Source organism: Cydia pomonella, chromosome 8, assembly GCF_033807575.1.
Source record: "Cydia pomonella isolate Wapato2018A chromosome 8, ilCydPomo1, whole genome shotgun sequence".
NCBI classification, from domain to species: Eukaryota; Metazoa; Arthropoda; class Insecta; order Lepidoptera; family Tortricidae; genus Cydia; species Cydia pomonella.
The window spans coordinates 8,075,278-8,101,337 of NC_084710.1; the positions used below are offsets into that span (position 1 = coordinate 8,075,278).

A 26,060-nucleotide genomic window follows, 5' to 3' on the forward strand; every position below is an offset into this window, starting at 1 on the left:
AAATGTGGGTTAGGTTAGGTTAGAACTGTGACCCTCACAAAAACGAACTGCTGCCATAAAAGTGGGTTAGGTTAGGTTAGAACTGCAACCTGAAACCATTGTAAAAACAAACTACAGGCATAAAAGTGGGTTAAGTTAGGTTAGAACTGCGACCCACTCAAAAAAGAAAAATTACTTAATAAAATTAGCATAGGTAATCAATATGGGAAGTGCCATTGGGGCAAAAATAGGCCATTCGATGCTAGGGCAATCAAAATTAAGGCATACGAGTGCTAGGCCAAGCAACCGTAGGTTATATAAAATTAGGTAACATGATGGTTAGGACGTATGACGTTTAGACCTAAAAATAATTAGGCCAGATAAGAATTATGCTCAATAACATTAGGATGAATACTCAATATGGAAAGTGTCATTAGGGAAAAACTTATTAGGACAAAAAAAATCGGCCGTTCGATAATAGGGAAATCAAAATTAGGGCATACGAGTGTTAGGTCAAGTAACGATAGGCTATGTAAAATTAGGTAACATGATGGTTAGGATATATAATTTTTAGGCCTCACAATCATTACACCAAAAAAGAATTATGCTACATAACATTAGGATAAATACTCAATATGGAAAGTGCCATTAGGCAAAAACATATTAGCACAAAATAAAATCGGCCATTCGATAATAGAGAAACCAAAATTAGGGTGTACGAGTGTTAGGACAACCGATCATTATGACGAACAATATTAGGAAATGCAAAGATAGGAGAAAATACTTTAGGGATTCAGACATAGATCCCGTATGTTCACCAAAAGTATAAAAACGTATCTGATAATACATTATGTTATTTATTATTTTTATTTAAACTTTATTGCAGATTTTTGAAACACATGTGAATGTTTCGGTATCTAAATAAACGAATTAAAAAAAACAAAAAACTATTTACAATTAATTAAATAGTTTCGGATAGTGCATGTCCAATTATTAAAAAAAATGTTTTCTGAAAAATCTTCCCTTTTATGATTTATCAGAAACTACTGAAAGATTTTGATACGAATTTTGAAGACAAGTATGTTACTTATTGGGGTGTAATATGTTTTTATGTAATTATAGTATCTATATATTATGTACTCATTTTGAATGAATTGTTGCAAAATTCGAAGCCGAAGTAATAATTATAATTTATAAACCAATAACAGTATATAATTTTCGTTCATTTATTCGTAGTCCGTTACAGTCATGAAACAGCCTGAAACGTGAGCCTAATTGCGATATCGTTTGCACAACGTACAATATTTGGTATTATAATAATCATTATGTCCCTCATTATTATGATATTTAACTAAACTTAATACCTCCACTTCGTCTGTAATATCCAATAATTACACAGCAATGACAACTTATTATATTTAATCTACTGGGACAATGAAGGAATATCGGAAATTATAATTTCCAAACGCAAGATAAATTTGTTTTTAGGCGACTTTAGAGGAAAATAGAAAAACAGACGGAGTCGCACCATACGACCTCCTAGCCCAGTTGGTAGGGTTCAAATCCCGGTAAGGACGTTTATTTGTGTGTTTATCTCGAATATTTTGTTCTTGAGCTATGGCTATTTTATATGTATCTAAGTATGTATATATCCTATATAAGTATTGTATATCGTTGCCTAGTAGGTACCCATAGTACATGCTTTGCTTAGTTTGTGGCTCGGTCGGTCTGATATATATTTATTTTTATTAAGGGTTTCTTTTTACCGTTTTTGGGACGAAACCCTAATAACTGCTTAGTCATAATGTTAAGTCTTAACTTCTGTCACAAAGGTTTTTACTGACAAAAAAGTTACATACATATCTCTTATTTTTCATACACGTGGTTAAACAATAATTACAATATATTAAATGTAATGTTCTGCTGCAGTTTTGCATAGCTCTATGTACGAGTAATATTCATAAATAAAAGTGTTTTTTAACAAGCAGATACGTCTGCGAGCGATTCTCCTAATTTTATACTAAAGGGAAAAAAAAGAAAAGTTACGCTTCTGTCCGGACTTGAACCCGCAACCTTCGCAATCCGTGCGTTTGCTCTTAACCAATTGAGCTACGGAAGCCTCAGTCAATTAAATCCGGGTTTGCTCAATTGGTTAAGAGCAAACGCACGGATTGCGGAGGTTGCGGGTTCAAGTCCTGCCGGAAGCGTAACTTTTTAAATTTTTTCTTTTAATTTGTGTAATAATGTCCTATAATATTTATATTTATTTATATAAAATATATTCATAAATTCGTCAAAAAATACGCTCCCTGTTCAAGGTGATTTCGATGCTTATTTATTTGTTTTTCTGTATTAACATGTTTGAAATTTGCATAACGCAAAAGCTGGGTCTTTTATCTTTATTTTAATATTATTATATAGATCATGCGAATTGGACTGAAAAAATTGCTATTGTACATGTTTTACCAAATCTACTTGTCGTACGGCAGTAATCTGAGCGTGTTACTAAGTTTGAAGGGTATTAGCTGAAGTGCAGACTTGTCGGAGCATGCAACAACAAAACAAAACATGCTCGTAATAAAGTTGGTTCATACAACTTAACAATTGTAACTATTTTATTCATGTTACTCTTATTTTTTACTTGTGATGTTATTTTTTTTGTGATGTTAATTTTGTGCTCGCGTCTAACGTCAATCCGAAAATAAACAAATGGTGCAAATAAAGTCGGGATCTAAATATGTTACGTTTAGTTTTTATTTATTAAATTAATCGGTCAAAACCTTTGTGATAGAACTTATGACGTGACTATGTACTTATTAAATCCAATGCCTACACCTGATAATTCTACATGCGTCTATTTATTTTAGTATTTGTTTTTAAATTAGCATTTTAGTTTAAGCTGAAAATCGCTAAATGGTACAAGAAAGCCTAAATCTTCCGCGCACTTAAACCTTTAGGTGTTTTCGTAAAGTTAAATCAAATGGAGAATTTGATTCTAATGTCGTTATTAAAATCGGTTAAAATAAAATAAACTGCAAAACATCTTTAACATTGTTTGTAAGTAGTTATTGCAGATATTAAAGCTACGCAAAACATTTGATTACAAGCAAGATTTAGATTAGGTGTTAGGTACCACCATGTAACTTCAGTATATATATATATATATATTTTTTTAATATTTAATTTATTCAAAATTACGCAAATGACCATGAAACATGCTTGCTGAGCATGTTCGGTAGCACATATTCCAGTGTTGCCACATAATTCTCGGCTCGGCGAATAACGGCGTGAATTATCGCGCTAGGCCCGTAAATCATACAAATAGGCCGCCATTACTTTGCGTCGAAGTAATTTGATGTGTTTAGAAACATAGATGGTAAATTAGGGATTTATTTCGGTTTTTATTAGTATAGATAGCTGAAACGTTTGTTAGGGTTCCGTACCTCAAAAGGAAAAAACGGAACACTTATAGGATCACTCGTGCGTCTGTCTGTCTGTCCGTCTGTCACAGCCTATTTGCTCCGAAACTACTGATTAATTACTACCGTTGATAACATTATGATTTTTTTAAATTCATATCAGTCAGAATCATTAAGACGCCCTTAAGCGGATCCCCAGTATTTTTGTTACATTATCATAATTATATTAATTGGTGTTTCAATAGAAACACCAATAAAATAAAATGTACCTAATATTTGCTTTCTTGGCTAAGAACGACAATCAGTAAGATTTTTATTACTGGGATATCAATGACATTTTGATACTTGTTCTATCTCCGTACACTTTGAATTCTTGTTATAATAATGCATTATATATCCGTCGACATACTCCGAGCAAATTCCATACCATTTCCTTAGTCCGTGCAGTCATAAAATAGTTGATGCAAATAACTACAATACAGTACTGCGGATGTGGCGTAATTTGATACAGCGGGTGATGTATGAGAGTGGTTTCATACGCATAGAAGTGGGTCAGCCTTCATTAGGCGGCGTGCGCCTTGATTAGATGAAAATCACATTGTTGTTTTTGCATCTAAATGATTAGGAGCTATGTGTCGTGTTCTTAAAAAATAAACACCTTTTTTGAATGAAATCTGACGAAATTCAATTTGAGCCTAAAAGGTATATTCGGATGGTGACTGCAGCTTTACTGGTTGCAAAGTTATTGTTGCAGAAGCGTTAAAGCAGCGCAGGCGATATCACTGTCAATTTCCCAAATAAATTTGCTGATTTAGCGCATTGCTATCGTAATTAAAACGTTCAAGTGACATTGCTCGCGTCAGTTGGATTGGAACGTTCAATCCGTCACTAGTTTAGGAAATTGTCACTGGCAGAGCGCCCGCGTTAACGCCGCAGCAGTAATCTTAACGCTGTAATAGTAAAGGTGATGATCGGATAGCAACTTCAGCTGCTTCATGGCACCATTACTGCTGCTGTTTAAACGCGGGCACTGTCACTTTCTATTGTCTAGATAAAATGAGTGACTGATTGAGCGTTCCAATTCTGGAAGGTGCGAGGTAAGGAATACAATCTCCATGTACCAAAAAGTGTCCGTCAAAAAACCTTAAATAGGTGGCGCCACAATACTTAGAATATTTGAAAAGAAAAATATATTTTTGATCATAGACAGCGCAGTTCACTCCGTCAATAACGTATAGGTTCTTAGCTTGTGTACCTATTGTAAAAAAGTTACAAAATTATCAACTAAAATAAGCTCTGAATGCGCTTAGAAATGTTAAAATAGTTTGTGTTTTTACAGTTTTACCTATTTCTTGGCTAGTATAAAACATTCCCGCACCCAAAACCCCGGCGCACGATCTTAACGTAATTAAATACAAATTACCCATTGTAATTCTGGTCTCCTACAGGTGTACATAGTGGGTCACGCGGCGCCCGGGTCAGACTCGCGGCACGCGTACGACGCGCACGCCACAGGAGCCAACGCGCAATACCTGCGCACCGTCCGTCGTCACGCGCGCATCATCGCCGGACAGTTCTTTGGACATCTCCATGCTGACACTTTTCGCGTCATCTACGATAACGGTCAGTGCTTGTAGATATTTCTAGCTTTAAAACCAGCTGCCGAGAGATCAGACTAGCGGCACGGCAGGACTACGACGAATGAATGCTTACCGTCCTTTGCGCGCATGTTTGTTGGACAGTTCTTCGGATTTATAGGTTCTTCTTTGGTCATGTACTCGTACTCATGTATGAACATAAAAAGTTGTGTATTTTGCTCCATTTTTGTATCATAGCGATACGCAAGTAAATTGTGTTTTGTTTATGAACATAAAATTGGTTAGCCCTCCAATCAAACTATTGGTTATGATCCGTATGTCTCGGGTAAACATTGTACCATCAATTTCCAATATTTACGTAGGTAAGTGTAGAGCTTGGACGCTCGATAGCTTCTGTTTAATGCATGAGGATATTTTAATAAATAAAAAACAAACAGGCACCAACAGAAGTAGTAGGCTGCTTATCATTTTGTACTTTATACAAGTTGAAAAATGAAGTCCCGAAGGTCAGAAGCCGGAACACCGAATAGTTTCCTCAAAATAAAATAGCTAGTTGTAGGTTCCATACAAAAAAATAGACTTTACTTTCTTCTGCTTTAAATATGCATTGTTTTGAAAAATATACCACAATTATTGTTTTTCAAGCCCTTTCAAATCTCATGGCATTGTTTTGGCGTTTCAGTCCATAGTGCGACTGAGCATCAGAGCAATTGACTTTTTTGTAGATCGATCAGTGCAGTGTGGCATGTGTGTTTGTTAGCAAGGGACAACACATATCCACGAGGCCAATTCGAACGTACATTTTAGTAACTCTTGCCAAACTATATAAACACATTTTTGCAGATCGGCCAGTGTCGTGGGCACTGCTGGCGCCGTCGGTGAGTCCGCACCGGGAGCCAGCTGGTGCCTCTAATCCCGGCCTTAGGCTTTATAAGTTCGACACCAACACTGGCAAGGTACGTAAGCTTTGTTTTACATCGTTTATATTTCTCTAAGGGGGAATTTCAAATTATATAAGGAGGTTGTTTTTATGGGACACTAAGGGCAGCTACATGGTCTTAGGAGCCCTTCTCCAAGTTATTAAAGAAAAAAATATTGGCATTTACTGATTTTGGAAAAAAATGCAGTTAGCATTTTTTTTTTTGCCAATACTTGCCCTTAGTAGGTACCCCATTTTAAACATCCTGTATACTGGTAGTTTATCGTATTACGGCGACCTAATTGAGGAATAGGTCTTTCATGGTGTTTAAATTAGTAGATAAAATATAAATGTTTTTTATAGGTGTTGGACTACACTCAGTACTATCTGGACTTGGCCGCCGCCAACCGCGCCGGTGCAGCCGAGTGGACCACAGAATACAACCTCACTCAATACTACGGCCTGCACGAAGTGTCGGCCGACGCGCTCCATAACCTGGCCGACAAGCTGCGGATAGGCTCGCCACATGAGACCATGGCCTTCAACAAGTAAGTCTAGAATACCACAAAATACTACCTCACCAGGTACTACAGCCTGCACGAAGTGTCGGCTGACGCGCTCCACAACTTAGCCGACAACCTGCGGATAGGCTCGCCGCATAAAACTTTTGCCTTCAACAAGTGAGTTTTGAATACCACAGAATAGCACTTACGTCAATAGTAAAGCCTACCTTAAGTATCGGCTGACGCACTTTATGACCTGGCTACTAAACTCATGGCCTAATAAACATCATACTGATCACCACCTCCGCTGCTTAAAAATTGAGCTGAAATAAGATAATTACCCTTGTTTATTATGTTTTCATAATTGTGTTTTTTCTACAGGTACATCCGCGCCTACAGCGTGAAGCACGATAGCTCAGAGTGCGACGGCGCGTGTGCTCACCAGCATTTCTGCGCGATTACCTGCCTTGAGTTAGCCGCGTATCGCCAGTGCGTAGAAGCTGCAGCCAGCGCCTTGGCTGCCGCCAAGAGGGCCGCTTCGCTCGAAACACCCATCGCTGTTCTGCTGGTTATGTTCATTTCTGTACTTACTTTGTGATAAGACCATAGCAATTTAAATTGATTCCGAATTTTGTAGGGAGGATCAAATTTTATGGCATCTCTACCGAAAAGAGCCAAGCTCAAATTTGATAGCAATTGTTAAGTGACCATCGCCGGCTAAAGTCGCATACATCATAACTCCATTTTTTAAATCATGATTTGAAACTTTTAGATAGCAGCATTATGCACGCATCTAATGACGAAACTTAAATACCAAGAAAAAACCGTTTACCTTTGCAAAATAGAAAACCTCGCAACTCCTGACCACCATTTTACTAAAGTAAAATTACGTATCTCCCCCGCACAGTACCTGTAGGCGATAGCTTGGCTTGGTTTGTCAGTAAGTAGGTATACCTACACATTTTAAACTCGTAACCGAGTCGTTTAAGCACTATTACAGAAATAGTAGTAAAGAAGAGGATAAAGATTTATAAGATATTCGAAGATGAAAGAGATCAAAAATAAAGAAAAGAAAGCGATTGAGAAAATAATTAAAATAAAATGCGGGAAAGGGGTCAACAATACTAGGGGCAAAACAAGGTGAAGTATGAAATTATAGTAAAAGCAAAGCAGAAATAAGGTACACTTAAACCGAGGTTCGAGTGTAAATGGCAACTCCACAGGTTTGAAGTATTTTTATTATTTTACAAGTATACAAAAACTTGTTCGGATGAAAAGATTTTCTTTTATTTTTTATAGAAAAAGTCCTAACTCCTATTTTAGGAAATACTCGTATATAGGTTCAGATTAGATATTTATTGAATAAATGCGAACAATCTGACGGCTACATTTTATTTAAGTCGAAAGTGGAGGACCCGCGCGAAATCACCTTTTCATACAAAGTAAGTCCTCATTTTCCTCTCTGGATATTAACATTATTAAAAATATTTTGACACAGTTTGTTGTATATCAATCATAGCTGTGGGCATTTTTCGAATTTTTAATTATTATAGGAGTTAGAAGCATTTCAAATTTCGTATGAAACTGTCTTTCGCTCCCAATTTTTATAATAATACATAAATCAAAAAAAGTCAAAAAGTAGGGGTATAACTATAGTAAATATACATCAATCTATGTAAAAATATTTTCCAAAATTTCAATATCCAGAGAGGGAAATGGGGACTACGTTTGTTTTGAGAATCGGTCGTCCTCTTTCCTCTTAACATTATGTACAAAAAAACTAAGGAAGTCTTTATACACAATTTTTGGTAATGAAGTTTTTTGTGCCTCCTGTAAAATTTGGTCAGGTTGAGTTACTGGGTTTGCGACTTTAGCTGATGCATTGCTGCGTCGTCATATGGCGTTATGTTGCTATGGCCTACCGGATTTTGTAGTTTGGAGGATCAAAGAAGTTCGTCTATTTACCTATCAGTAAGAGGAAAACATAAGTTTGTTCCGGCGCTGTATTTTTTAAGTCATACCTAATCATGACAAAAAACTTCATGAGTATTGTATTTCTACATAAAAGTGATGCAGCTTATGCAATGCATTAGGCCAGCAAGGCGTGTGCTAGCAATGGAAGCAATATCCCATTTAACAACTAAAAGCATGCGTCTCTCTCGTTACATATTTGCTCAGAGTTCTACTACTAAGTGCGTCCATTTCTCACCTAACTTTGATATAGATTTCAGGTGAGTGGCTTAACTACAGGTACGAGTAAAAGGGCTTGTTCTGATTGTAATCGATTTGCATCCAGATTTATTACGGCTATCATCTATCAGCTGTCAAAAGTGACGTTTAAATATTTTTTTAAATATGTTTAATATCGGCCCGATTCGAAGAACGATTAAGACACGTTTAAGATCTTGGAACGATCGATAACTAAACGACATGTCAAATTGACGTTTATTTCGATTCCGCTGTGATCTCAATAAGTTCTATCTATGATATTTCTAACGTCAAAGTGACATTGGTTGCCCGAATCGAGCTGCTTCTGTCAATTATACGACATACAAACGATATCTAAATGAGAACTTATCTAAACCAGAACTTATCGTTATCGTATCTCATTCTTCGAATCGGGCCGTATGTCTGTGTATCACGAAAATTTTGTTATTAAAATTGACATTGACAAAGAAAGCGACACGCAGCGGTCAACATTGACATTTTCTTCAACCAGAAAAATGTCACATTGACAGCTGACAGATCATATTCATAGCATATTCAGATCCATGTCATAACCTGTTATTACAATCAGAATACGCCCCAAGGAGAGCAGGTAAACGCCACTGTTCGAGAGATTATGAGAATAGGAGATACCTAACATTTGTTACAAATATAACGGGGCCCTCTCGGATAATTTCTACGGCTGTCTGTTGGTATATTAACGCCACTATTTGTGATCTACTGAGTTTTCGCTCAGAAAATAAAACAATATGATCGCTCTGATTCGACCTTTAAAATTCGTCAAAAATTCCTAAAGATACGATATGGATTGGAGAGTCAAAAGTGACGTTCATGTTTGTTGAAGAAACGTCACTTTTTACACTGATATATCTAATCTATATCATATCTTTAGCAAATGTTTGTCGTATCTTAAAGTTCGAATCGGGCCGGAACAAGAACTATTGCGTAGATGATAACAATATTTAATAACTACTACGTTTGTTTTTCAAGTAACATTCACAAACATTGAATGTTATTTTTCGATGTCAATGATATGATTTAGCTAAGTAATACACTCGGTTTACTAAACTTTACTGTGGTGACCACTGGTCGGAAGTCGAGAGTAAAATACTTGACTCACATAAGTAAAGTTTTTCAGAAACGAGTATTATAGAGCCAAGTAAACACGCTCAGATGGCAATTTGTGATATTGCTAAATATTGAACTAAGTTAATATATATCTAAACGTACTTATTTTGTACATTAGTATAATTAAATAAACAATTTTACCTAGTTACTGAATGTACGCAGTACTTCGATAATTAAAATGTTAATAGGTACCTATTATGTTATTGTTGTATGAGACCCGTAAAATTAAATTTGATATTTAATAATCTATATTTAGATGACGAAAGAATTAAGTCTAAATGTAATAATTGTTAATGAAATCATCATTTGAAAAACAGTTTATGTATTTACTATCTAGTGAATTGGTAGGTATAATCATTACCATGTTACCAGAACCTATTTTTAGAGTAAACAATGGTCATTAAAGTGTGATTTTCTTTTGTTTACATTTAGTAAATAATTCTGATAGACAGGTGTAATTATAGAGTATACGTTATTGTTCGGTTTAATAAATGGATATTGCCTTTAATCCCTGCATGCGTGTACTCGACACGATTTATTTAATTACATACATAGTAGATCAAATGTCATGTCACCAGTCGGTTAATTATTCAAGTGACCCTAAAGTGGTGTCCATGTTTGTTGAAATGTAAATATGATGTAACTAGTCATAATTCTTTATATCCTACTTAATGTCGGAGATTTTTATACGCCTGTATTAAATTAAAATAAGTATCGTACTTACCTAATCCTAATTTTGAATTCAACTGTAGGTAATCGATTCCGTAAAAATATTATTTAGCTATTTATTTTAACTCATTTTTGCATGTTTTTTTTAAACTTAAAGTATTTGAAGTGAACTTTTATTAAATGTATTAGGTAGTGGAAGTAATTTAACATAAATAGTACATAGGTTCATTTGGCATGCGATGCTTGGAGGCAAATGTGATTTTATCGTAAGTATTTGTATGTTAAATAAATATGAAACTGTCGGTAAAGTGTGAGCAGATCTGAGTCGTGTATATAGTTATCTAAATTAGAATCGTAGGTCAACAACTGTAAATGAGGAACAATTAGATCTAAGTAAAGTAAGGCTTTCTTGCGTTTTGTTACTTTTAACAGTTATAAGTAGCTATTGAAAGATCTGTTAGTTTTTTATTTGCACTTTTATTATAACTTGTATTTTGTGTCCAAAATGGCAGGATTTAACATTTAAATACTTTGTAGGTGGTAATTGTCAGATATCGGTATACCCATGAAAAAAAATATTCAAGTAATCAACTTTTATCTTTACCTATTTTAAAAATTCATAGGCTACACTAACCTATTACTTTCAGATGGGCTGAGTTGTCGTTTATCACTGACGTACCTAGTAAAATAATATTTTTAAAATAATAAAAAAGCCCTCTTTGACCGTGAGCCGAAATGTTCGCATTTTAACGAAAATGCGTTTGAAAACCTAATCTGACCAACGCAACGTTTTATGTATAAGTACAGTCGAGAGCAAAATAACTTGGAAAACGCAGATGGAAGTTAAAAGTTTCCGAATTGTTATTAAAATTTTGTGATTTATGCTTTGTAAACGGAAGAGAAATAAAACGTTGAAGTGATTTACATCTTTCTCGTGCGAGAAGAGGATTCATAACTTTCCGCACTCGACTGTGCCGTTCGTAGTAGATTTGGTTTTGCTTTATCGTAATAAATAAATATTATGGATGTTCCCGTATTTATTCTGCTGGATGTCTTGATAATTAATTTTTGAATAAACGACTGTAATCAAAATTTTGCGTTTTAATAAATAAAAACAAGAGTTATAAGGTATGGTACGTAGATGATTTAATTTAGGTACATTGATGTAATATGAATCAATTGAGCCTCACCAATTTTCCTAGGCTCGGGGACGGACAAATTCGAATTGCTTCGTTATTGCTATATATTGAAAATGACTTAAATAATATATAAAGTAGCGTTTGAAATTATAGTAAGAAATCCTTAATTTAAAAAGTAGGCAGATTTCAATGCCTCCTTATAAAGGCTTACAATTGGCAGAAAATACAAATAAATCGCTTTTTATATAAAATAAAGCTGTAGATCGGAAAGCCGTACTCGCTATATGTATGCGAGGACGTAATAGCATATTATAAATTCTCCTCAACATGAAACATGCCCCATTCGGCCAGTGTAGGTATGTACCTAACTAACACGTTTTACCAACAACTGTTTCCAGCTCTTGGAAATGCACACGCGACTGCCGACCTTTGATCTTATCCATTATTAATATAAATACTATATTCATTTTAGTGAGGTGAAAACGACAGAATTAAGGTGTTTATCGCTGGCAACATCGGCTCATTTTGTACGAAATTACTGCCAGTTCCTGCGCAGAAAATGGTAATCATCGAGTAAAAATGGCCACTGCCCGAGTAATGCTTGAGTGGTGAAAAATTGAGTATTTGATTGATATGTTTATTGCGAGTTTAGTGAGGTAAGTTTGTCGTTGTATTTGTTATGGATTGCGTGTGATGGTTGTTGAATAATGACTCGATGATTTGAGAATAATCTGAAAATAGCCATGGCAAATTACTTGTACAAGTAAGCACAACTAGTTTGGTACCCAATTAGTGGTTCAACCATGCATGTACGGGTCCTGCCTCTTGAGAGTTAATTTCTTTAGCAAATCAACAATTACTAATCAAAGTTTGAAATTATAATCAAAGCGTTTATAATCTCTTAAACCTTCAATATTCCTGGGTAGACGGCGTGACGTGACAAGCAGAAAATAATCCGTCGGCCAAGGTTAGTCTTAAATATTAAACACCGAATGAATATTCAGACGCCGAAAACACGTTAACTCAGTTATACTGAGGCATTCATAACGACAAGATTACAAACAAGGCACAAAATGCAAAATCAGAACCAACTTTTTGATGTGGTGAGCCAACGGGAACCAAATGTGTGTGTTTATTTACCAAGTGAAAATTTAATTTCAATGATGCCGATTTTCACACACGACTAATGGGTGGAGTTGGCGAAGTAAGTTGTGTAACTTGACACACATAGACATTACAAGATGCTAGTCCGGGTTCTATCAAGAGACTTCGTATCGACTTTTGCGCTTTGCATAAATTTGCATGACAAGATGTTCGTATAGCACTTGCTTATGCGGAAAACACGATACCACCCCTGGGTACATTACCGTGCTGTGTATCATAAAATTTATCAAGCATTTTGTTGGAAATAACACCGGTTTAATGTCAGAGCGTATCGAAAGGGGAAAGGGAATCTTCACGTGATAAAACCAGCGATGCTTACAAATTGCATATATTTGATCGAGTAAAGAGTCAATGTCGTTATGTGAATTGGCCAAATATAGCAGAGTCGTTTGGGGTAGTTGTGGTTTCAAACGTTCATAACGGAGTAACGTTTCAACCCTATTTATTTTACTCGTACAGTCGCCATCAGATATACGGGAGCGACCGAGGTGCTCAAAAATATCTGACCACGCACTCTAACGCTTTGACAACACAGGCGTGTTTAGATATTTATGAGCACCTTGGCCGCTCCGATATATCTGATGGCGACTGTACCTACTTCAATATAGGTATTGAGTAACCTTGTTTTTAAATTAGAAATATAACTGTAGCATGTGAAATATAACTATATGTCTTTTTTTTTCATTAAAATAGTATATATTATATTTAAAGGAGGTAAATTAGGCAGGACAAGTGGTGAACCTTCTCGAAGAGGGGCTAGATTCATCAAAAAATAATTATGATGAAACAAGATAGATTTCAGAATTTTCGTTCCATTCGTTAGGTATCCTATGCAATGCAGTAGCTAGGTGTCAATCAAACAAAATCTACAAATTAAAGTTAACATTGCCATTGTTTCGTACACTTTGCGTAAGTGTATCTATACAAAATTATGTTTCCGATATTCGACAATAGACATCAATTTCGCCAGCAGAATAATTTCAGAAAGTGATTAACCTAAACGTGGCGTGAATCTTTTAGCAAAAGTATCAAATCCGGAACACTCATGATATTCATAAATTCTAAAAAAAGAGAAAACGCTTGCGAGCTTGTTGACAATTTCCTTTTTGCCCGAGGCTGGAGCGTATTCTAATGAAGTATCGCTTTTATGATGGTTTTATCATCGCTTCCGTGTCACTTTACAAATAATGACTTAGGAGTCAGCTGGTGTAGGCACCAGCCATTGTGCAATATCCAGATTTTTACTTAGATTTAAGCCATTTTGTAGGTCCTCGTACAAGTTTAATCAGTATTTGAATTGCCTATTGTACAAAAAAAAAGCCAATTAAACATTTGATAGATCGATTGGATTGGTTATTTATAAATGAAAGGGCATGCATACTACATATATGTATTTCATATAATACATATATAAAAGAACAAAAAACGTTTTCTAACAATCATTTGGTGCTTTTTACCAGCCCTATTTTTGTAGGTCCATAGCTAAAGTACCTATAAAGCCTTTCTTATCTTGCTGATTACATACATACATTACAAACTATAAGTCCTAAAATATTCATACTAAAGACAACTACTGTAGTAGAGAATTCAATTAGTTCAGGCATTGTTATTCGTGTTGTTAGTCGTCATTTTGATGTAACTTGATATGAGTGGCACCGTGACACAATTAAATCAAATCCAAATAGCTGTCATAATTTTACAAATCTGAATAGGTATGTCTTCATAGCTTCCACAATACGGACTCCGAAGTGTTAACAAAATAAAGCAGGAACGTGTTTTTATTGACATTTCTGTTCATTTTCCCAACCTCATATTTTTATTTTCCTTAAATCGATTAACGTATCTAAGCCACACACGTCTAGGTTCATTTTTCAATGTTGTCACTGAGAAAACACCGTGTTTGCTAAGGTAAACGGTGGGTTAGTCAGTCGATCCGCAGTGACGCGATGTGAATACTGAAAAGGAAATTGATTGATAAATATTTTAGTGCCTTTCTGTATTAGTTGTTGTTGGTTTTGGTATAATTTGGCAATTGGAAACGGTGACGCTTGGGTGGAGACGTTAGGTAGGTAAGTAATCTCGAAATATGTGGCTGTGGGTACTTATCCGTAATTATTTTCTGTATATGAAGGTATAGATCAATACATGTTTTTCCAAAATGTTCTATAATAGATCAGTATGTTACTTAAGTTTATTTCTAAGCTACGTTCAATACGATTTATTGAAACGAAAGCGATGGCGGGACTGACCGTTAGGAGAAGACTTTTATCCTTACGTTCAAGCTGGACGCTCCGCCTAAGGTATTACGTTGAGTCGCCAAATGTCCTTGTAAGTTTTGCATATCTTTCTGTGATGTTATTTATTCTCTTGAAAGTAATTCGGCAGCCTGGCTTAATGGCATCACGGTATCTTTGAAGAAAGGGTACCATCACTTAAGGTCATAATAATGACATGGAAGGAACCTCCAGTTCCAATATAAGGTCCCTGGAGAAGACTAAAACCATTCCATTCACTTCGCTCAATGTCACTAAAACAAAGGACAATAAATATACAGGTACAAGGATTTTTTTTTAACGGAATGGTCAGCCAACACTCCAATCCATAATGGCATTTTCCCCACACCAGCTCGTAGAAGCTCTCTTGATTGTTCAAAAATTGATGACAAAGTTGCATTTTATTCACAAGAGTCGCAAAATAAGTTGATGCAAATATTCAGTTGTTTTCTTATGTTGGCTGGTAGAATTGACTTTTATGTATATAATGATAGTGAGTGTATTTGATAACGTTTATTTAGATAGGTTTGATGTTTTACAGTTAGTATTTTTCTCGCGCTGGTGTGGTTAAAATTATTGTGTTTCACTCAGTAGAAAAAATTCCTAGCAACTAGGGAATGCAAAAACCGGTTTTTTCTTCGGTTTTACAAAAAAAATTCGAAACCGGTTATAACCGGTTTCGGTTTTTAAAATCAACAATTCATAAATTCGTCGCCATGGAATAAAGAAAAGATTGCTTCACGTGTAAAAACAAATGCTAGTATAGTATATACACGATTTTATCACGAAATTAAAGACAGAATATCTGACTATTTTATTGTATTGTATGGGAATTGTCGAATGACTTAATGTTATTTGTAACTAGGAATAGGAACAAACCAATTTTATTAAATTATTTTTTTGGTTTGTTGGTTAGACACCGATGGGATAGGTCATTTTTTCTTAAATATATTATGACAATATCAATTTATAATTTAATGTTATTTGTCTTAAATCAAATGGCCCAATCCGAAATCTTGCTCTCAGTTTTTCGCTGTCTTCTAGTATATATTCAAGTAGTTAATTCGTTTACTGTTACTACCTTCCTTTATAAAATATTTGCTAAGTTATTATGGATTTTTAAAGTAGGAAATAAATGAAACAAGCTAATACAACAATTCACGTCACGTGTTTCTTCTCGAAAAGTCAATTAGAAACTGATGGTGTTAGCTTAAACTGGGCAAACACAGGTAGTCAAGTAATTCCATTCTTTAGGGTTTGAACTACCCTTTCCTATTAGTGCGAAAGAGACAAAAAAGGTTGTCGGTAAGTCGTTATCACCGAACCAACAAAAGACTAAAGCTGCCATTGATATAATTGATTACGTGGAATTTTTCTATAGCGCATCGCATAATAAAATTATAAGTAATACCTTTTATACCCATTTTTATTAAAAAGTACTACTATACAATTGGTACACCAGCACGGATGTCCTGCCACTGCCAGTACTTAATATTATTTTAAACTTTCGTATTTTTGTATTTTGTACCGTAAAAATTCATTTAGCGTTACAAATGATCAAATTACCACAACACCACATTATTTGATTTGATGTCGATTCAACCGGTTTAGGACCGATTTATACCCTTATAATGAATAAAACATGCAACTTAGGTAAATAAAAAAACCGAATAAAACCGAAACCGGTTTTTTCAAATTCTAAAAACCCGGTTTTGGGTTTAAGTAAAAAAACCGGTTTTAACCGGTTTTTTCGGTTTCGGTTAAAATCGGTTTGCATTCCCTAGTGCCGAGTAGACGCACCGGCAATGAATCCTCATATAACATTGCCGTCCTAGGTCACCATAGTAGCCCCTGGCCCTACGTATTGTGCGCCGCAGCACGCCAGCTAGCGCACGGCGCGAGAGAAGTCTCTTTCCTATGGCAACATCCCGTTTTTTGCGGGTATGGTTTTCGGGAGGATCCTTTTTAGTATTATATGTGCTAATATAGTAACGTTCACACGTATACGAGCTAATATAACAACGTTCACACGAGCAAAACCTACCAAATTTTGCTAATCAACTAAATAATTTCGGATTTAATTATTGTTTACACAAGAATTCTGTTAGCGGGTTAGCGGGCTCCTGCGGAAAACTGTACCCGCATAAAATGGGATGTTGCCGTGCGGAAGAGCCTTGTCGCTGCTGGTGCCCGCGCTCTCCGTGGTCAATACCAGTAGATTCCCAATTTCCATCGCTCATATTTCAAAAATAGCATCAATCAATCAAATCATTTATTTGTTAGAATACAGTCAAGTGGATGTTATCAAATACATTTCAAAGAACAGTGTATTCAGCCAGCTAACGGGCATACAAATCTTATATTCATAAATAAAATTAATCTAATGTATACTACATTATACTAAATTTAATAACTATTTATGCGGAATATGGTCAAAATATTCATTTAAAGATTAAAAAGCATTTTGTACTAAAAAGTCCAATAAATGTTTCCTAAATACAGGCATTTCAGATTCTCTTATTGAATTGGGTAATTTATTATACAATTTGGGTGCCATACCATAAACACTTTTTGCACGCAGAGCTGTTTTTAATTGCTGATATGAGATTTTGTGTCGCTGCCGTGCACTATTATAAACAGGAAATTGATTAATATTTAATTTAACATAGCAATTTCAAAAATATATAGACACGGTACAGTTAATATTTTCAAATTAATAAAATATGGCTTGCATGATTCAGGTATTTTTATTCTACAAGCAGAACGCAAACACTTCTTTTGAGCCTTAAAAACCAATTCCTGATCGCTTGAGTTATCTACATGCACTACACAAGCTGTTACATATGCGTGATAGGCAGTAAGGACCTCAGTCCGACTTACAATTGTATTTAAATTATGCAATGCATATGAAAAGCTATTTAATTTCTTACATATAGTATCAATCCGGGTTTTCCATGTCAATTTATTATCTAAATTTAATCCTAAAAGTTTCATACTATCCGTTTCCGTTTTATTTGTTCTTTGGTAAAAGTTCATAATTTTTGTTTTTTTTCTAAATTTATACTTATGTAGATTATTGCAGTTTAACCAATTGATTATTAATTCTAATGTATTATTAATATTGACTTGACATATCTGTGGATCTTCTTCAGTCAATATAACCGTACTGTCGTCGGCAAAGAGAACCATTGGGTAGTCTACAGCCTGTGGTAGATCATTTATGTAGATGAGGAATAATAATGGACCCAATACGCTTCCCTGCGGGACGCCACGACTAATTTTTCTGTATTCTGATGAAAGAATAACTTCGCGTCTCGTTTTTAAACTTACGTAATCTATTTGAACAAATTGTCTTCTACCAGCTAAATATGACATAACCAAATCATGGATATTGCCGCGTATTCCATAGCTATATAACTTCTGCATTAAAATATTGTGGTCAACTAGGTCAAAGGCCTTGGTTAAGTCCATGTATAGAGCGCAAACTGGTTGTCTTTTATCCATATTTGACACTATTACATTTAATAAATCAAAAATAGCCATATTTACTGATTTTTTTTGTGGAATCCCTTCTGTTTTAGCGTAAATAAATTATTAGATTCAAAATATAAACTGATTCGATTGTAAATCACTTTTTCTATAAATTTAGAAAAGATAGGAAGAAGTGCAATTGGCCTGTAGTAGTCCATGTTTTCTTTATCCCCCTTTTTAAAAAGTGGGCGCACAATTGCGACTTTCATCTTTTCAGGAAAGATACCCTGCTTTATACATAAATTTATAATATAGCTAATAGGGGATGCTAACATACGTGCAACTCTTTTTATGATTTTGGTGCATATTCCATCATAACCAGTACTGTTACTATTTTTAAGGAATATATTATGGTTAGAACTTCATCTGGACTTGTTGGTTGCATAAATAAGGAACGACATGAATTAAATGTCAATGTACTATGTCGATTAAAATTATTATTTATTAGAGGATTATTAATATCATTAGAATTAGTAATAAATTTCACTTGATCTACAAAATGATCGTTAAATTCCTGCGCGATTAATTGAGGGTCTGTTATTAACTTGCCGTTATGTCTTATATGGGATATATTTTCCTTAGGACTTACAGTTTTTGTACTGTTGATAATATTTCAAGTCGCTTTAGATTTATTTGATGAACATTTTATGTAATAGTCATTTTGGGAGTTTTTTGTCAATGATATCAATATCACTTTTCTCAAGCGCTTAGAATATTGCTTAAAAAGCCTCTTGTTGTTTTCATCTGGATATACTCTATATTTCCAAAGCAAAGCTCTCTCTTTTACACAACATTTTTTTATCACTTAGCAAATCCAGTTTGGCTTTTTTGTTGAAGTAATTTTTAATCTAATGATAGGAAAACACAAGTCATAAAACAATTGGAATAGATCTAAAAATTGATTATAAGCTTCGTTAGCATTATTTGCCATATACACGCAATTAAAGCTTAAGCTTTGTAGGCATTCGTTAAGTTTAACTATATTTTCCATACATGTGACTCTCCTTTTTACATACCAATGTGATAAAAGACAATTTTTTTTGACAGGGCAGTTGATAATTTGTGCAGTGTGATCTGACATAGCAAAGTCTATAACTTCGGTTTTGGCACCCCGGACACCAAAGAGCATATAATCACTACGTTTTAAGAGACGGGACTTCCATACTAGCGAGTGGACTCAGTTTGTTTCGCAAATCATTACCAAAATCTACGACAAAGAACTGTCAAGGACCCATAATACCAACATAACCGATTTAAATAGTGTAGTACGCTACACGCTTGCGATTCTTATCGATATCGATAAAATGGGGAGGGTTGAAACATAGGCTCCTGTCTACAGATTTTGTACTCGAAATCAGGCTAGCATCGAGTCCACATTTAAGTTGTATGTTATATAGTGGATAGTTCTTGGTCGGGCTTAATGTGGACCCGAATTATTTTAATACAGTTTTTAAGTCGTGTTTTTATTTTATTTAAAGCTTTATTTTCAAAATGTTCTGCACATACATGTTTCAATAAATGTTACTTTTCTATGGGAAGATGTATCGTCAGGTCTTCGTTCCCAACAAATTTGACCCACTGCCTGCATCTGAAAACATACAGCCTTGGACAAACATGACTTTATCTACAGTTTATATTCCAAGTATTTGCTAATGAGATGATCAACTGATTATTTAGCGCTAATATGCATCTATAAATCATGTTTTTCGGCATCCAGTTATCAACAACCCTTTATCAATGCTCTAACTTTTTATGTATTTATATGTCTGTTAATCATGAGAACCGGTCTGGCCTACTGGGCAGTAACCATGCCTATGAAGCCGATGGTCCCGTGTTCAAATCCTGGTACGGGCATTTATTTATGTGATGACCATGCGTATTTGTTCCTGAGTCATGTGTGTTTTCTATGTATTTATATGTATATATCGTTGTATGGGATTAAGTCAATTTGTGTAATAATGTCGTATAATATTTTTTACTGATCACAAAAAGAGAGATTAATTTACTTACATTTCAGATTAATATATTAAATAATTACTAGATTAAAAAAATATGTTAATTAATGACCATTAATGCATAGATGATAGATAATTTTCCACTGAAAATCTTCGACGAATTAATTTTGTGTCATATAATATGATTTATCTATCTATCTATCTATCCATATTGCATGCAAGTTCTCAGGAATTTTCGCATATTTTATTTAATTACTTACACTGATATACAAATTAATAAACATACAATTATCGATAGTTTTAGTACTTCCCTAGTTCACAACTAAAAATAATATAAAATATCAAATTTTCGATGTGTTTAAAGCCTGCTGCACCAAAATAAGGTCAAAAGTATCTAAAGCAATACGTACCGGTCTTTATCCAAGGGAAATTTCGCCATTAAATCCCTTTTTTCGTGATTTTCTCGAGTGGCTCGCTTGCCACATATTTCACACTTAGTAAACCATTTTCTCGGTGGCATTGTAACAAAGTCGCTCTTTACTCTGATCACGGTTCACTATTTTCGATATTTTCACTAAATAATAAAGAAATTGCACGAAATACCCGAACAAAACATTGAAGCCTTCCTAATAAACACAGAATAAACCAAACTTGACAGAATAAATAGCACTGACGTTTTATTTTTCTTCGTTGGCAAAGATTTGCGAAACAAGTTCCATACAAAACTTATTTTGTTCCTAGTTGCGTCAGCCTGCCGGACACTATGTATTATACTATCTATACACGTATTGCTATGCAATCGCGTCGGCTCTGTTACCCCCAATCTAAGATTGTAACTAGTAAGTAAATTCTGAAATTCAGTAGATAATTTTGTTCTTTTTAAAATGTCAATGTTAAAATCACCGCAAATAATTATTCTCTTGTCCTTAATACATATTTTATCTAAAATTAATTCTAATCTATTAAAAAATATAGTCATGGTTGTAATGTCATTTTAAGGAACACTATGAATACAAATTATTATTATTCTTAAATCCGTCAATTCTATAGCCGAACATTCTAATAAATTTGGAATAGTTAGGTTTACAATATCACACAAAGTTTTAAATTTATATATATTCCTTATCAAAATACATGATCCACCATTTCTATTCTCTCGAGAAAAGTGATTTGCCAATTTGAAGTTAAGCATAGAGAGTTGCGTTTCGTCACCTGTTTTCATATTGTGTTCTGTGATACAAATGACATCTACACGTTTTCCAGAATCCATTAACTCTTGTAAGTGGGCGGATAGTAAGTCCGTTTTACTTATCAGACCATTAATGTTTTGGTGCAGTAAAAATATATTATTAGACACGAAAAAGATCATTACTATTACATAATTCAATACTGCTATTTTGATTTTGCGGATTAAGTGGAGATGTCAATTTATTTAGCCCATTAATAAGGTATTCGTCAACTTCGCGTATGAATTGCTTGAGGCTTAAAAATGCAGCTCTCATGCCAAAATGTGTTAACTTTCCAGAGTAGTAAGAAAACATACCTAAGGTTAAGTCACGGTTGGTGTCAAATAAATAAGCGTAATTGTTACCCTGCATATCCATAGCCAACAGATTCCCAAACATTTCAACTTTATAGCATTTCGGCATTTTACACTGATTTTCGAGTGACGAAATCGAACGCTCGAAATTCAATATCGCTTCCCTGGACTGGGCGCACCAAATTTAATTTTGACTCTGAGTACAATTTATTATAGTCTAGTATATATAATATAGGATTGGCAAATATCTAATCAAGTAAATAAGTGCGTCGAAATGAAGATATGGGTGAGTTATGGAAATAAATAACTTTACGTTCAGATTCATGTAAAGGAATTTGAAAAAGAGCAAAAAACTCGCCAAGTCGCACTATTGAGTAGCAAAAAACATATGTAAAAAATCGTTATAAAGCAATTGAAAAACGTTATGCATGACAGGATCTGTGGTCTAAAGGGGGTTTGAAGGAACTTGATTTCCAGTTAGACCTTCTTTTATTAGAGAAACCATTAACGAACTTAACATTCTTTCACATTTAATTTCATGTTTTTTGTGGCCTGGTGCGATTTCGAAAATCTTGAAGTTTAAGGTAATAAAATATTGGTTTTTGGTAATGTTTCTGGAAAAAGCACTATACATACCTCGTTGTGAATAAGGGATTGACGGTGTCATGAATCAATAATTATAAATGAATGAAAATTAAGTTTGACTGGTTGACATCATGCCTTTAAGTTCGTGTGTAAAGGTTAAATAAATATGAAGGTACCTATTTTTAGCTGATAGTCTATATTTTCCTTCTCCGCTAAGAAAAAGGCAAGCATTAAATAATTGACACCGGGTCTGAAAGAGCGCTAAATAGGAATATAAATTGGAAACGGTTCTACGACATGGCTTTTCACTTCGCAAATAATGAACTGCGGGATTGCTGTATCATTTTATGAAAAATCCTTCGCAATAATGCATTTATTTATAGTATAAGAATATCGTTTTAGTCTTAAATGCAATTGTGCTGTGTCTTTATATCATGCTAGCGATCCGCCCGACTTCGCACGGGTTACACAAACAAATACAAATGATATATTGTATTACCTACTCAAGAATCACTAAATTGATAGGTGAAAACGGTATGAACATCCGTTTGGTAGTTTTTGAGTTTATCGCGAATATACATACATACTGGCACATAGGCGCGGCGGAGTACATTGTTTTATAAGGTGTACTTGTAGTGATATTAGAAACAGTTTAAACCTAACCAATATTAGTTTGGTATGCCAATCATAAATACTAGGTATTATTAAGGGTGCATTAAAATCGTTAACAAAAATACACTCTCTTCTTAATAATGCTTTCTATAAGCTACTTTTCCAAGAAAGAGCTACAGAAGAGTCATTCATTCCATTCCATTGTCATTGAAATCGAATATCTTTGACGTATATATACTATGTATTCATGGAGGCGTATTACGGACTGGTATTCGAATTGTCTTTATAAAGCTCCTTGAAGCTGTTTATTTAAACTGGCAAAGACATGACTTTTATATAGGCATATGCCATTTAACTATATGTAATCACAACGATATAATTTAATTAATTTGTCACCATGTGTTCCTGTAAACATCACTAATCAAGCAATATTGAAAGAGAGAATTGGCAATGAAGCCTAGTCATTCTAAGATTGCATATACTCGATAAATCGGGTCAGGCACGGCCGTGACAGGATAGTAGTAGTAGTAAAACTCTTTATGGTACAAAAATAAAAACAAGACAGGAAATAAAACACTCATCATTAGTACAAAGGCCAACTTATCCCTTAAACTTATTCTTCCAGTTAACCTTTGATCAATATAGCCTAATAGATGTCCAGGGGGTTAGCCGCGTAAGCTGAACGCCAGTTTGAATTCGGCCTCCACCGCTGGAGGTCTCGGTCACTTTTTGTAGGGTTCCGTACCCAAAGGGTCAAACGGGACCCTATTACTGAGACTTCGCTATTCGTCCGTCCGTCCGTCTGTCACCAGGCTGTATCTCATGAACCGTGATAGCTAGACAGTTGAAATTTTCACAGATGATGTATTTCTGTTGCCGCTATAACAGAATTAAATAAATATTTAAGGGGGGCTCCCATATAACAAACATAATTTCTTTGCTGTTTTTATAAATAATGGTACGGAACCTTTCGTGCGCGAGTCCGCACTTGGCCGGTTTTTTTTTCTTTAGTACTTATGTGATATCTAATTTCAGTTTACAAGCAAAATTGGTCGTAACGTTCGTCATACTGCAAAACTGGCCAACCGGCAAGTTTCGGTTGAACTACGATATCAATAATAACAAGCTGAAACGAAACTTACCTCGTTAAAATCAAAGTTCAAGTTTGCATGTAGTTGCTAACTACGGTCCACAGAGTCGTGATACATATAGGTAACACCTGAGCTGAGGCCTAGCCAAGGACACAATAGTTAGCGCTACCATAACGAAACGCTTTGTGTCTCTCTATCACTCTTCCTTATTATTGCGACAATAACAGTTGCGTTTCGTTTGCTACGGAGCGTAGAGTCGACCAAGTTAAGTTAGCAGCGATTTTAATAGCCCAGACGGTGCAAGCGTCAAGTAAAGTTTGTCATTTAAAATAACCCGTGCACCGTGCAAAATCGCTGCCAACGTATCTTGCTTTGACTTTAAACGATTGGGAAGTTAGCTACGCACCCTGCACGGTTACCGGCGAGTTAGCGTTTGACATTCACTTCTCTATCGCAACAATACATCAGTACGAGCGAGATGGACTGCGATCGAGTTTATGCAGTCGCTAACGCAAACGTCAAGTGTCTACTCGTGGTATGGCTACTGGACAGCAACGGTATTGTGTAGTCTCTGAAGCGGCATTTGATCTCTATATCTAAGCACACACACAGCGCATCTGGCTAGCTTCAATATATAAACACGAGCTAGATGTAATGCAATTGATGTCAAAATTACATTAAAATGAGATTGATATGCGAAGTGTGGAATGTGTAGAATGCTGGCTATTCTGATTTTTGCAGGATGAGGTTCACCAAATCTGATTCAGATTTTTACGCCGTTACCGCTGTTGTGAATGGCGGAGCAGCCATTAGTCGTTTCTGACAACTTTGTTGAACTAAACCTGCAGAGCGCAAAACGCATGCGTTACGGGCACATACGTATCTTACTTTTTAATGCACTACGCCGGATGCCTCAAAGGAAAAAAACCGCTTATTAATTTGATCTGGATATGATCTGTCAGTATCAACAGTGACATTTCTTTTACCAGAAACGTCACTTTTGACACTGGCAGATCTTATCCATTACAAATACAGATCAAATTCATTTATAACCTAACCAGTAGGACTAAGATGGTCGGCTCTTTATCATTTGTCACTATGCCTGTCACGCTCTAACAAGTATGTAAGCGCGAAAGTGACGGACATAGTAAAAAGTGATAAAAATAGAACCATGTTGCCACCTCTGTAGGACTAAGACTTTATCATTTGTCACCATGCCTGTCACGTTCCAACAAGTATGTAAGCGCGAAAATGACGGGTATGGTGACAAGTGATAAAAATGGAACCATGATACCGCCGCAGTAGGACTAAGATGGTCGGCACTTTATCATTTGTCACCATGCCTGTCACGTTCTAACAAGTATGTAAGCGCGAAAGTGACGGGCATAGTGACAGGTGATAAAAATGGAACCATGGTGCCACTGCAGTAGGGCTAAGATGGTCGACTCTTTATCATACCATGACTGTCACGTTCTAACAAGTTTGTAAGTGCGAAAGTGACGCATGATATGACAAGTGATAAAAATGCGACCATGATACCGCTGCTATTACTACAATAAGAATGCGCCTTCTTTTTGATTGAAAAAAGGAACAGTGTGGACGATTGTGGTGGCGATCTTATGATCAGGCTTTGTCACGATATCTGCATTGGCCAAAACGTCAGTAGCTTTCAAAGTAATGAAGTAAAAATTTTTTTATTACATATAAATAAATAAAAAATGAACTATTT

General features: G+C 35.1%; 1 protein-coding gene across 2 annotated transcripts in view; it reads left to right on the forward strand.

The window, feature by feature from the left end:
* Positions 1-11,533, forward strand: part of LOC133520474 (acid sphingomyelinase-like phosphodiesterase 3b) — a 107,066-nt gene extending 95,533 nt beyond the window's left edge. For both annotated transcript variants that reach the window (XM_061854906.1, XM_061854907.1), the window contains 4 exons: positions 4,847-5,021; positions 5,840-5,952; positions 6,279-6,463; positions 6,800-11,533. In XM_061854906.1, coding sequence (XP_061710890.1) covers positions 4,847-5,021; positions 5,840-5,952; positions 6,279-6,463; positions 6,800-7,016 — 690 coding nt within the window. In that variant the 3' untranslated portion in view covers positions 7,017-11,533. The remainder of the gene's footprint in view (positions 1-4,846; positions 5,022-5,839; positions 5,953-6,278; positions 6,464-6,799) is intronic.
* Positions 11,534-26,060: the final 14,527 nt, after the last annotated feature.